We start from the raw sequence: 13,516 nt of genomic DNA, 5'->3' as shown, positions 1-13,516 counted from the left end.
TCTCCTCTCTTCCTCCAGACTCTGGGACCTTGATTTCCAAAGGAAATGCAAAATTTACTTTGATCAGAGAACATAACTTTGGACCACTCAGCAGCAGTCCAGTCCTTTTTGTCTTTAGCCCAGGCGAGACGCTTCTGACGCTGTGTCTTGTTCAAGAGTGGCTTGACACAAGGAATGCGACAGCTGAAACACATGTCTTGCATACGTCTGTGCGTGGTGGTTCTTGAAGCACTGACTCCAGCTGCAGTCCACTCTTTGTGAATCTCCCCCACATTTTTGAATGGGTTTTGTTTCACAATCCTCTCCAGGGTGCGGTTATCCCTATTGCTTGTACACTTTTTTCCACCACATCTTTTCCTTCCCTTCGCCTCTCTATTAATGTGCTTGGACACAGAGCTCTGTGAACAGCCAGCCTCTTTATCAATGACCTTTTGTGTCTTGCCCTCCTTGTGCAAGGTGTCAATGGTCGTCTTTTGGACAGCTCAAGTCAGCAGTCTTCCCCATGATTGTGTAGCCTACAGAACTAGACTGAGAGACCATTTAAAGGTCTTTGCAGGTGTTCTGAGTTAATTAGCTGATTAGAGTGTGGCACCAGGTGTCTTCAATATTGAACCTTTTCACAATATTCTAATTTTCTGAGATACTGATTTTGGGGTTTTCATTAGTTGTCAGTTATAATCATCAAAATTAAAAGGAATGAAGACTTGATATATATCAGTCTGTGTGGAATGAATGTATAAATTATACAAGTTTCACTTTTTGAATGGAATTACTGAAATAAATCAACTTTTTGATGATATTCTAATTATATGACCAGCACCTGTAAAGATAACCAGACTGACTAAGAACTAACTAAATAGAGCAGACATGCCCACCGTGTGACACATTCAGACACTCATTTACATTTTCTCTCCATTTTCCCTTATCTGTCTATTGCTGCATTCTTGCAGCAGGAGACACAACTTTTGAATGTGTGGGAACATCAAATGTGGGCAAAAATTATTTTAAACCCATATTTCTTTTTCTTCCTAGGTTTTTTGGAGAACATCAATAACAACTTACAATCTTTAAACACACAATCAGTGCCAAAAAGCTGATCCAAGCAAAGCATTGTGGTCAAAAATTCACTTGTTCAATTAAAGTAAATGAACTAACGCTATTTAGGAAATGGAGTAAGTTGATGAAAGTTAATAAGTTAAAACAACCTTTTCAGTCCCTCTAACACTAAAGATCCCCTCCTCTTTTATAGCCTCACTCTCTCTCTCTGATTCCCGTGTACCTGTGTAGACAATCTGATGGCTCTGGTCCTCAGCTCCCTACAGCCTACGAGCCAGAGCCACTCGGCAAATACGGTACGCTGGATGTCGCCTTCGAGTATGACTCCAGCGAGCAGTATTTGGCCGTCACGGTCACTGCTGCAACAGACATTCCTGCACTTAAACAGACGGGTAACATCGCGTGGCAGGTCCACCTGGTCCTGCTGCCCACCAAGAAGCAACGGGCCAAGACTGGTGTACAGAAGGGTCCGTGTCCTGTCTTCACGGAAACGTTCAAGTTTTCCAGGGTGGAACAGGAGACCCTAGGGGACTACGCTGTTCGCTTCCGCCTGTACAGCATCAGGCGGATGAAAAAGGAGAAGGTCCTGGGAGAGAAGGTTTTCTACCTGACTAAGCTCAACCTGCAGGGCAAGATGGCTCTACCTGTCACCCTGGAGCCGGGCTCTGAACTTACAGTGAGACAGCTTTGGGCATTTCCATCTTGCGCTGTGCATAGTTTTATCTGAGGCATCTGGGTCGTTGGTTTGACAATGAACATTTCACCTGTAGACCTGTTTTATTCAATTGCAAATTAGTCTAGGGTTTAAACTTTTTTCATTATTGATTGATCTTATTTTCTCAATAAATCAGTTCCTTGTTTGCTCTAGAAAACTATAACATAGTGAAAAATACCCATTTTAATTCCTTAGAGCCGAAGGTGATGAACTAACAGTTCAAACCCCCATAATATTCAATTTACTGTAATGTAAAACAAGGAAATGCAGAAAATCCCTCACTTTTGAGAAGCAGGAACCAACAATTGGTCATTTTTGCATGAAAGATGACAATTAAAGGATCCACTTTAAATACATTATATATAAATGCATTAAAAACAAATGTTATAATGTAATGCTAGTTAGTCAGGCTGTGTAGTACATCAAATTACATGAAACTCTGTGAGGCTGTGCTGAGGCACAGTGAGGTAAATGTTAAAGTCAGCATGCTAACATGCTGAGATTAAATGTTTAGCATCCAAACCTTTGCTAATTTGAACAAAAATACAAACAAAGTACAGCTGAGATGGAGGGGGTTGTTATCCGTAAATTGGCAGGTATTTTGTCCTAAACCAAAGTAGTGGAAGAATTAAAAATTTTTACCTGGTGAGGGCACTGGATATAGAGTCAGGGCATCACCAAAGTTAAAACAATTCATCCTGAGGGAAGCATAAATGTCCAAATTCCGTGGCCATCCATCTGATAGGATCAGTAGGGTTCATCCTCTGTGGACCATGAAAAACTGTACAAAATGTACATACATCTGAACTAATAGTAGCAAAGCTATGTCTGCCTACATGAAAGTGGTGGACCGTTCGACTGTCCAACCGACCTCCATCCCTAGACCCATGCCACTAACGTGGCTAAAAGGTTATTTATGTACTTAGAAGAGCTAATAGGCAGATTTCTAGCTCTTTAGACAGACCCAGGCTAACTGCTTTAATTCTGTATGCTAAGCTAAGCTAACTGTCTCCAGGGTCTTTAAGCTTTAAGCTGTAAGTTTGCGTAGAAGGCTACCAGTCTGAAAAAATTCTACTTCTTGTTAGTACATATTATACTTGATAGACTCATGCTGCTAACATGGCTAAAAGGTTTTTCATGTAATTTGGTGCTGTGATGCTCTGAGATAAAGGTCAAACTATCTTCTTTTTTGGTTATGAATCTAAACCATAGAAACCTTTAGAAAGACTGTACAAATCCCACTGATGCTTTCCTAAACCTGCAGTGCAGAACTTTGTCTTCTCTACTGGCAGTAGGAAAAAATACACAAAAAACTGCAGATGCACGCTTATTGTGTCTGCTTGCAGGTGAGCTCAGTTCCAAGACAATCATCCATTATATAGTCAGAGTAAATGTAACAGCTACATAGCCTACTCGAAATATTTTACAAATACCAACCTGTCCAGGATAAGTAATGCAACATTGTGTCTGCCCTCAGTCCCTTCTCTTCTCCTAGTACTTGCATGACTGCACACAGTTCAGTGTTGCCAAAGCATATTAACACAAACTCTATAACCATAATAAACAAAATAAACAATAAAAAATTCTCAATAATAAACATTCTCTCCATTTAACTGTTTTTTTTTTTTTAAAGCAATGGCAGATCGTGGAGCTCTCTACACGACTCTGGGTTGCTCCCCTGAAACCAATCACGGCTGGTTGACATAAAACACATCACTACTGGTGTGCCAGCTCGGGAACGTTGCCACAGACACCAGTCGTATACTGTGAAATACAGAGAGATCTAACTGGCAGTGACGGGCTTAATCAGCATTGTGTGAACTTGTTTGGCAAGGGCTTGAATGTAATGGAAGTTAATTTATTTGTACACTCCAGCTTTAACAAACTCTCTGTGTGTTTCATCTTGCCAGGGTTGCGGCTCTCTGGTGAGCGTGTCTCGCAGTGCAGGAGCGCCGTCCTATCGCTCCACTGAAGACTCTTCCTTGCCAGAGATCCTCCTGGGTCTCATTTACAACTCTGCCACAGGACAGTTATCTGCTGAGGTCATCCAGGGAAGCCACTTCAAAACCACAGCGTCTGATAAACCCGTCAGTACGTACAAAAGCTTCCATGTCAAATCGTTTAATTCCTGGGTTTTGTGCCAGCTTGGAATGAGGTGCTGAGTGACAATGTAAATGTTCCTTTCAGTGAAATTTTCCCTTGTACTTTCCCCAAAGTGTGCTAATACACTAGGACAATTGTTTTGGCAAAACAGATGGGCAAGCCTCCCAGCAGCATGTAACAAACACAAATTGTGCACCATTACATTTAAATGTTTCCTGGCAACAGCACCAGCTTTTTAGTAACCTTCTAGTGATTAAAGCCATAATGCCAAAGCAATTGCTGCTTATCAAAGTTCCCATGAAAGCTGATCTTCTGGTGTGTGTCACAATCTTTAAACTGTTCCTGCTTCCTCTTTTTCTTCTTTCCAACCTTGTGTGCTATGGTGTGTTCCACAGATGGTCTGTTCTGTTGTATAAAACACTTTGTAGGGGGGCAGCTTTATATCATGAGAGGTAAGTCAGCAGTAAATTACTAGTAATCTTTGGGTCATCAGTGTTCGAAATATTTGAATTATGTGTTCAGAATAATTTAAGGTCTTTAAGGCCCAAAATGCTACATTTTGTTTATTGCATGAAGTTCTATCATTATGCATGTTTAAAAACAACAAAAAATTCCTAGCATGCAATCCTTCTAATTTGTTTTTCACTTACATAACATTAGATTACAGGGCCAGTTCATCCAAATCCTGTTCCTGTTTGTGGTGCTTTCAGATCTGAAAAACTGCATTCAACTCTTGGAATAGGAAACTAAATTTTGGGGAAATGTGTGTCTGTGCAGCAAATATGAAGCTAGAGCATCGAGACTCTTAGCTTAGCTTAGCATGGCTCTGTCCAAAGGGGAAAAAATCTGTTACTCCTCCCATAAACTACTGTATATCTTGAGATTTTTATATGTATGTTTTTGTACGAGTTAAACAAATATATGAAAATATAAGCAAATAAGACATAACATGTTAATTTGGGAGTTTTAGAAGCACTCATTAGCTCATTAGACAGAGCCAGGCTAACTGTTTACATTCTGTATGCTAAGCTAAGCTGTCAAAACACACATTCTAATGTACAGCACTGGTCTTTCCTGGTCTTTATTTAGAACAAGAGTTCTGGTTTACTTCCATTTATTGACTCTGCTTCCAATGTTTAAATTAGATTAGATAGATTAAAGCACAACAAGAGAAATGTACACCTATTTCAAAACCTCTGCTACACACTTTTTGTAATGTTTCTTGCAGTACTGCTACCCACCACTTGATGGCACTCTAACCTCTCTCCCACACCTCCTTTCAGACACCTATGTGAAGCTCACCATGCTGGACTCCAAGGGGAAAGAGATGTCCAAGTGCAAGACGGCCGTATGCCGCGGCCAGCCCAACCCCACCTACAAGGAGACGTTTGTGTTCCAAGTGGCGCTCTTCCAGCTGTCCGAGGTGTCGCTGGTGCTGTCTGTGTTCTGCCGCCGGAGCAGCATGAGGCCCAGGGAGAGGCTGGGCTGGGTCTCCCTGGGCCTAAACAGCTCCGGCGAGGAGCAGCAGGCCCACTGGGCAGAGATGAAAGAGGCCGAAGGACAGCAGGTCTGCCACTGGCACACACTCACAGACACATAGGAGGAAGATTTATGAAGACTTATATTAACAGCATTCCCTAGACAGTCAAGAGTTTTAGGCGAGAAGGAAGCAGCTTGTCAGATGTATGATGTGTGCGCATACAGGTGTGAGGACAGGCATGGGTTCCCAGTCTTTACTGCCAGAGACTGAACAAATACCCTTTAATCTGCCATTTTAATCTGCTGTAGACAGGCTGACATAATTGGTGGAGATCCAGCTCGGGGCCTTTTCTTGACAATAAAAAAGGCAATGACAAACTGAAAAACTTACCAAGAACCGAAGGAAACCGTTTGTTTTCCAGTAATGCTGCCTACAACAAGATCTGCATGTACCCTAACTTGTTTACAGGACAATGTTAAGACTTTTTCAAACATTTTGCATCTCTAAATATTGGACCAAAGAGCTCAGTCCAGGACGAGCTGACTCCTCCCTGTTTCTTCCAGGCTTCTCTGGACTTCAGCTGCCACCAGCATACCAGACATTTCTCTATCAGTCATAGCCGTTGACAAAAGAGAAGGCAATGAAAAGACTGTTACAAAAGGGCCTACAACATGCTGCAACTATGCTTACAAGCTATGCTTTGTACAGTATATTTACATGCACGACATTATGCAAGTTTCCTTCATCGGTTTCCCCCTTCATGTTTTTGGATTATCAGTCAAATGGTTTACCAGTTTTATGGGTGTCCCTCTAGGGGTATGTGTTACACAAAGACTTTCTTTTGTTTTTTATTATTGTGGGCTTGTATGACTCAGTGCACTATGCATCTGACGCTACTTTAAACTAGAGGACTGAAATTCTTATGCTCGCTGAGTTTCTTACAGAATTGGACACAGCTCTGCTTGCCACTGGTATCAAAGAGCAGCTTCCTTTCCAGTGTAATACATATTGAGCCGCTTTCACCATTCAGCCTTCTGACAAGTCAGCCATGTTCATTCATGTAGAAACACGGTGCTTCCCGCTGAGGAGGAATATGCAAAAGCCTGCGCAGTCCAATAAACCCGGCTTTCTGTGAGGCCGTGCTGATGACAGCCTCGGCTGTGTTCTCTGTGAAGTGAGTTGAAGTGGCAAAATGAAATTATAGGCAAAAAGGTAAATCATATTTTCTCCGTACAAGTGACTGGAAGATGTATTATTAAATAAAAGGATAAAATAAATGAAAACATTGTCCAGAGCTGGGAGAAATCTGGTTATACATGCGCTGTCCTCCTCTGGAAAGCCAAATTTTAACCCTCATGAGACAAGAAAAGCTAAGTCAGAAAGCTGAAGACTACACAGCTACACAAAAGTGTGAACCCCTCTCTCTGCTGGCTGAAGTTGAGGGGTGGGGTCGCATTTTTCTTTCTCCTTCACTCATGTCAGGACTGAACCCCTCCTCTGGGTTTTGGGGATGCTGCAACCACACCTCATCCCTTCAGTTCTCCTGCAGGGCCAAATATCTACAAAGTAAAATTTTAGTCATCTTAATATGAATGAAAACCAGATGTGTAGCATTCCTGCCAGATAAACAATTGGCTTTTGATTGCAGAAAAGGGAATAACAGCCACTGGAGGTTTTAAAAAAAAAAAAAAAATCATAAGTATGGCTTGCATTTCGCTCTGGGCACAATCACTGCATAACCGGCATTTACAACCAATTGAAGGAATAGTTTTGGGATACACACTTTTTTTTCTGCCAAGAGTTTAATGAAAAGATACTACTTTCATGTCTGTATGATAAATACTAAATTACAGACAGCAGCTGGTTAGCTTAGCATGAAGACTGGAAACAAGAGGTCAACAGCTAGTCTGGCTCAGTCAGAAGCTACCAAAATCTGCCAACAAGCACACCTGAAGCTCCCATACAAACACATGATGTCTTGTTTGTTGTATTTACATTTCGGTCGTTTTGTATTTCTTGGTCGGGACCAGTAACCTCCTGGAGTCACCGCTGTATTTACACTACTACTTACACTATTTTTGTATAGATTAAACAAATGAAATATAATTATTTTTTAAGCTTTAAGTGGTGCTAGCAGGCAATTTCACTTCCTTTGGACAGAGCCAGACCACTTTACCATTTCAAGGCTTTATGCTAAGCTATATAGCTGCAGCTTCATTTTTACCATACAAAAGTGAGTACACCCCTCACATTTTTGTACATATTTGATTGCATCTTTTCATGTGACAACACTGGAGAAATGCTACAATGTAAAGTAGTGAGTGTTCAGCTTGAATAACTGTAAATTTGCTGTCCCCTCAAAATAACACATCACACAGCCATTAATGTTTAAAAAGCTGGCAACAAAAGTGAAAATGTCCAAATTGGGCCCAAAGTGTCATTATTTAGTGTGTCCACCATTATTTTCCAGCAATGCCTTAACCCTCTTGGGCATGGGCTTCACCAGAGCGTCACAGGTTGCCACTGGAGTCCTCTTTCACTCCTCCATGACGACATCACGGATGCTAGAGACCCTGCGCTCCTCCACCTTCAATTTGAGGACGCCCCACAGATGCTCAATAGGGTTTAGGTCTGGAGACATGCTTGGCCAGTCCATCACCTTTATCCTCAGCTTCTTGAGCAAGGCATTGGTCGTCTTGGAGGTGTTTGGGGACGTTAACATGTTGGAATACAACCCAGTCTCCGAAGGGAGGGGCTCATGCTCTGCTTCAGTATGTCACATTACATGTTGGCATTCACGGTTTCCCTCAATGGACTGAAGCTGTGTGAGAGCGATGATACCAAATTTAACCCACCTGCTTCCCATTCACACGAGACCTTAAAACACTAACGAGTCACATGACACCAGGGAGGGAAAATGGCTAATCGGGCCCAAATTGGACATTTTCACTTAGGGGTGTACTCACTTTTTTGCCAGCGGTTTAGACATTAATGGCTGTGTGATGTGTTATTTTGAGAAGACAGCAAATTTACACTGTTATACAAGCTGTACACTCACTACTTTACATTGTAGCAAAGTGTCATTTCTTCAGTGTTGTCACATGAAAATATATAGTCAAATATTTACACAAATGTGAGGGGTGTACTCACTTTTTTGAGATACTGTATGAGTGGTCTCAAGCTTTTCAAACAAGCTACTTCTTGAAAAGAAAGCAAACTCACCCATCATTTCCCAAAAGGTTGAACACATTCTTTACATTAAGTTCCAATTCACTCTTCCTCCTCTAAGGCAGTAGCAAAGAGCCAAAGTGCAGGAATGTGTTCTGTAAAGATGGAGAAAAGAATGAGGCCATAAGTCAGATAATGTTTTAACAATGTTGAGTGTTTTTATTTCCATTTATCTGGCCTTCAATGTTATGTTTGTCGCTGTCATCAGTCTGGTACAGTGTAAGCAGCATTGCAGGTGGCTGAGGCCTTGCCCACAGGTGTGGATCAGATCCAGGAGCACATAGTTTCACAACTCCTTACACCTAGCAGAGTGACTGCGGCCTTCAAGGGAAGCGTATCCTGCTCTGGGCCACGGAAAACCAGCTGTGCCATAGATCTTAGTGGGGGAGAAACCAGGGACTGGAGGAATGACAGCTTTTAACTTCCAACATACCAGCTGACTCCATTTATGCCCTGAGGACAGTTTAAGAGCCACCCAGATAATTATAAAGGCCCCTGGAGCACCAATAAAAGTGAGAGGGTGAGGAGCCAGGCCGTGCAGCAGAAGTGTAAATTTGGATTTATTTTAGCTGTATTGCCATTTTACACCAGTATTTATTTTTAGGAATCTGGCTCTTCATTAATCCGTTTAAGCTAAACATGCCCAGTCAAATATTTTGAAATGTCACTGAGGGGTCCAAAGAGCAACAGCAACACCCACCTGGAGCAGGTAGGGATGGCTTCAAAGACACTTTTCTGCATGTCCACTGACAGACGCAGAAGCTCAGTTTATGACTCTGATTCTGTTACAGGTCGATCTTTCTAAGGAACGGGTCATCTTGCTGTCTATAAAAACACATTTTCCTGCCTGAGTGCTGCTCTACGGTCAGTTAAGTTCACCCTGAAGCATTCAGTTGCACAAGCTGGTTTTCCTTGGCAATGAAATAAACTGACGGCTCGATCAAGTTGGGACGATTAGGAATAATAAACTACAATGTCTTGTGTCATCAGTGTAAAAAAAAAAAAATGTTTTTTTAAAAATAATATATTCAATAAATATACAGGAGCCACGGGCTTATGAGAGTTTCTGTTTCTTAAAACCATCCTCACAGTTAGAACCTACTTTGGGAAAATGTCCTAAACATTTCTCTATCTTTTTTTTAAAGGGATCTTTTTAGGTTGAGCTTTTTTCAGATTACAGGAATTAAGTCTGGCAAGGTCAAATAAAGGACTCTGGATTTATAATACATGATGGGAAGGGCCAATGGATTGACTCCTGGTAAAGTACCATGCAGAGTGGATATGGGTGTACCAGACTGCATCCCTTTAGCAATCATTCACACTGTGCACCCTGCATACTACACTGTAAAGCAGCAAACACCGTACCTTTTTGGCAAAGAAAACATTCATCAAGCAATGGTTAAAAAAAAAAAAAAAAAAAAAAAATCCAAAGTGAAACCAATATGGCAATACTGCTGGGAAAGTTCTATACAGGAGGGTGACATAAACAGGATATATCTAGTACTTCTGTTGCAAAGCCAAAACTGTAGAGAAGAGAGCAGAACAGTTCAAAAAGTTTGGGAAATATGCTTATTTGCTCTCTGGTAGAGAGTTAGATGAGAAGATCGTTACCACTCCTGCATCTGTAGTCTGTGTCTACCAGCCTGCAGCTAGTTAGCTTAGCACAAAGACTGGAAACAGGGAAAGGAAAATCTCTAAGATCAACAAACAAGATTTCATGTGTTAATTAGTGAGCTTCAGAGGTGATGGTAGACAGATTTTGTCACGTGTGTACACAGCTAGGCTAGCTGTCTTAATGCTAAGCTAAGCTATCCGGCTGCAGCTTCATATTTCACGGACAGATTTGACAAAGCTATCAATCCTCTCATCTATCTCAAACATATTTCCCAAAATTATTCCCTTAAAGTCCCCTGAAATGTTTTATCATAATCCTAAAAGTAGAATTAACTTCACCGGAGACTTTCTTTATAATTACAACCTTAAATAGACATCCAAACCTCTTTGTTTTATTGATTTTGGCAACTGTGATTCTTGACTTTGTTGCACTTCAGTAAGGGACACTGTAACCGTTGATTGGTTAATATTATTACATTTAAACATGACTACTTCAACCTCGGACCGATTTTTACAAACATTAGTAAACACCCTATAGCGTAAAAAACAGGCAATTTTAAACACTCAAAGAGTGCAGATCCTGTAAGCATAACAAAATCACAACATGGTGGCTGGTTTTCATGACAAATTTGAGGCATTATGGTGACCGCTGAAGTGAGTTCTTTCTTGAACACGTGACACTACTAAACATGATTGGGCTCAACCTGGTCAAAACTCTTCAGTCGAGGTCCTATCTTGTTCTCAGACTAACACTGTCTGTGTCTGATCTCCCACAGGCAGAGGTTCTGGAAAATGCGTTTGTCGACATAGAGATTTACATATTTAAACAACATTATTTAAAAAAAAAGAAAGAGTGTTCAATAAAATACTTCTGACCATCAGTGCTTCTCACATACATGTACAAGAAGTACAGTTTGTAACGGTAAAATGGAAAAAACAAAACAACAGAACAGTGGCAGCCATGTGCCATTGCCACTTTTGCTCTCCTAGCTAAAACCGTCAACAGGCAGCCGGGCAGAATGTCTGTCAGTGATTCAGTAACTGCTAGCTCCATTTTCAGGTAGCGTTTATTGTGGGAGAGTTTCTGTACACTGTGTACAACTGCCCTCTTTCCTCAGCAGGCCGTTAAGAGGTGCAAATGACATCTGTAGTGGTTGATGATTGAGCGTGATTGAAGAACATGAACAAGGAGGAGTGACATCCACTCTGAAAAGGCTTATTTTGTTGGCAGTGGTCCCTTTCCGCTTCCACTCAATTTTCAGTGTATTTTCAGTACACCACAAGCCAACAGCTTTTAAGGTTAACTTGTCTATCCCCCTGGGCAACATCCTAACCCCAAACGGTCCTTCTGTGCATTTATGTGGCAGTCCATCCATCCATCTTCATCACTGCTCACAGTGGGAACTGCTGTTCTTTTTAAAATACTTCCAGTCCTTCAATCCACTCTGCTTTTGGCTCTTTGCTGGGCCACTCAGCCCGATGCTAGATGAACTTGAAGCACTTGGTCTTGTCGTGGGGTAAACGAGTCTTAAACAGCACGGAGTCCACTCGAAACTGCGTGTACAGCAGTGGCATGTAGCCGTACACCTTGACGAAGAAGTTGATGCACTTGTGGCGTTCGTGGAAATGCGAGTCGTCATGTGAAAGGGCCTGAGGGCAACCGGGACAGCGGAAAGTCCAACGAGATGTTACCTGAGATAGATACAGAGTGAGTCAGTCTGTACATTTGTGATATTTACATTGAAATATATTTGTAAATGTGGTGCTTCGCAGCACAGTGCTGCTGCGGGATTGAAATAAAGTGTGCTTTAGGAATTGACTGTTCGCTAATTCATCCATCAGGTGTGTAATTAAGATCCTCTTTACCAGATTCTCGTTTAAACATAAGTCAACTTGAAAAACTAAAAAGTCAGCTGCACTTGGTGTTTTAAACACAAACAAAGCTAATTAGCTTTAGCTAGTTATAGCTGATAAAATCTGCTAGTGACAGTTGCCATTTCATACAGCAAAATATAAATGCTTATTTACTATAAATGAAAAGCCAGCCTTCTCTCTAAAATCAAAGAGTCACTGATTTAAAGCCTGTAGTCCACTGACTCCAGCTGCGTCGCGCTATGGCTGCGCAGCAGTTGCCGGAGCTATCGCGGCAATTCTAGTCAATGCTTTTGAGTCCATCAGAAGCGGCTCTCCGCTCCGCAAGGAAAAGGTAGCCAGTCTATTTTTGACAGATATGTCAAGCAGCACAGAGCAGATCAAACAGACAGGCAATCAGACACAGAATGGCATAGACAATATGATCAACTTTCAAAATAAAATACCCTGTGCAGATTCCAGATCGTAAAACAATATCAAAGTTAAAACAGACACAAAAATAAATCATTTAACTATGTAGACTACTTAATCATAGAAGCACAAAAAGCAAGCACTGATTACCAAATCAACTAAATCTAAACATGTCAGCAAAAACATGCAGGCAAAACACTGATTCTGAACTGCTCCTTGTGGGAAATGCAGCCTGCAGATATCAAAACAAAAAGCTCGTCAGAGAACTGTGGTGAAGGTAGTAGAAGCACAAAAAGGACAAATTAATAACAAGTCTATAACGTGGGGCAGGCTGCACACTCCGCGGCAGAAACGCTTCCAGTGGACTTTTTGACGCTATGGACGGATCAAAACCGTGGGGCAGCCGTACTATTCGCCGTAGCCGAAGTTACTTAGTATTTCAAAACATAAATCTGCCACCGTTATAGTGCAATAGTAAACCACGTACGCATGCCGTAAAAGAGGACAGGGTTGACTGAATAGTCAGTTTAAAAAATAAAAAAAAAGGAAAAACATCCCTAAAACTGAGTTTGAATGATTTTAATTCAGCATCACTGTCACATCAAAAGCTATTTATTTTCTTTTTGATTTGTCTTATTTGAACTAAAAGAGAAATATATATCCTCATCATTTAGGACTCCACATTCAAACTTGCCCCAAATTCATTATTCACAAGGCTTATTCCTAGCAGTGAATTGCTGTCATGCAACACACTCCATCAAAGCAGTCCTTAATTCCCCTCTGAAACACCCTGAATATTAACACCCCACTAAATCAAAAAGAACTTAAACTGACTCGAACTAAGGGCTTCACTGAAATTTCTGTTCCAACAGCTTCACTGGCTTGATTGCTATAATTATTTGTCTAGCCATAAATATGCACTCTAGTAATAAATGTCCTTCCAATAAAATTCCAGGAATAAAAAAAAAAAAATCAGACGTTACACACCAATTCGATCGTGTGTTTTTGATTTATTATTTGTGTGGAATATTGGATAT

General features: G+C 41.1%; 2 protein-coding genes across 3 annotated transcripts in view; one reads left to right on the top strand and one right to left on the bottom strand.

Moving 5' to 3' along the window:
* The first annotated feature begins 1,167 nt into the window (after positions 1 to 1,167).
* On the top strand, positions 1,168 to 6,505 carry syt14b (synaptotagmin XIVb). Its single transcript, XM_046061405.1, has 5 exons — positions 1,168 to 1,172; positions 1,288 to 1,732; positions 3,682 to 3,862; positions 4,270 to 4,326; positions 5,158 to 6,505. Exons 1-5 carry the CDS (start codon positions 1,168 to 1,170, stop codon positions 5,472 to 5,474), a joined length of 1,005 nt encoding a protein of 334 aa, XP_045917361.1. The 3' UTR covers positions 5,475 to 6,505.
* Positions 5,478 to 13,516, bottom strand: part of extl3 (exostosin-like glycosyltransferase 3) — a 37,845-nt gene continuing 29,806 nt past the window's right edge. The window contains exons 6-7 of one of the 2 annotated variants that reach the window (XR_006826747.1): positions 8,577 to 8,677; positions 5,478 to 6,913 (exon numbers count right to left, since the gene is read on the bottom strand). Coding sequence is in view for 1 of the 2 variants with exons in the window: in XM_046060675.1 (XP_045916631.1) it covers positions 11,679 to 11,888 (210 nt within the window). In the remaining variant the exon portion in view is untranslated. Of the gene's footprint in view, positions 6,914 to 8,576; positions 8,678 to 8,715; positions 11,889 to 13,516 lie in introns of those variants that run through there. The other variant, XM_046060675.1, reaches the window with a different exon arrangement.

This window comes from Micropterus dolomieu, linkage group LG10 (genome assembly GCF_021292245.1).
Source record: "Micropterus dolomieu isolate WLL.071019.BEF.003 ecotype Adirondacks linkage group LG10, ASM2129224v1, whole genome shotgun sequence".
Taxonomy (NCBI): Eukaryota; Metazoa; Chordata; class Actinopteri; order Centrarchiformes; family Centrarchidae; genus Micropterus; species Micropterus dolomieu.
Note: the sequence above shows the minus strand (reverse complement) of the source record. Positions and strands in the feature narration are given on the sequence as shown.

Excerpts from the sequence above, each read along its gene's own strand:
- syt14b (XM_046061405.1), top strand. Across the intron at positions 1,733-3,681 it reads AGCCGGGCTCTGAACTTACA|GGTTGCGGCTCTCTGGTGAG; the intron begins GTGAGACAGCTT and ends TCATCTTGCCAG. Across the intron at positions 3,863-4,269 it reads AGCGTCTGATAAACCCGTCA|ATGGTCTGTTCTGTTGTATA; the intron begins GTACGTACAAAA and ends TGTGTTCCACAG.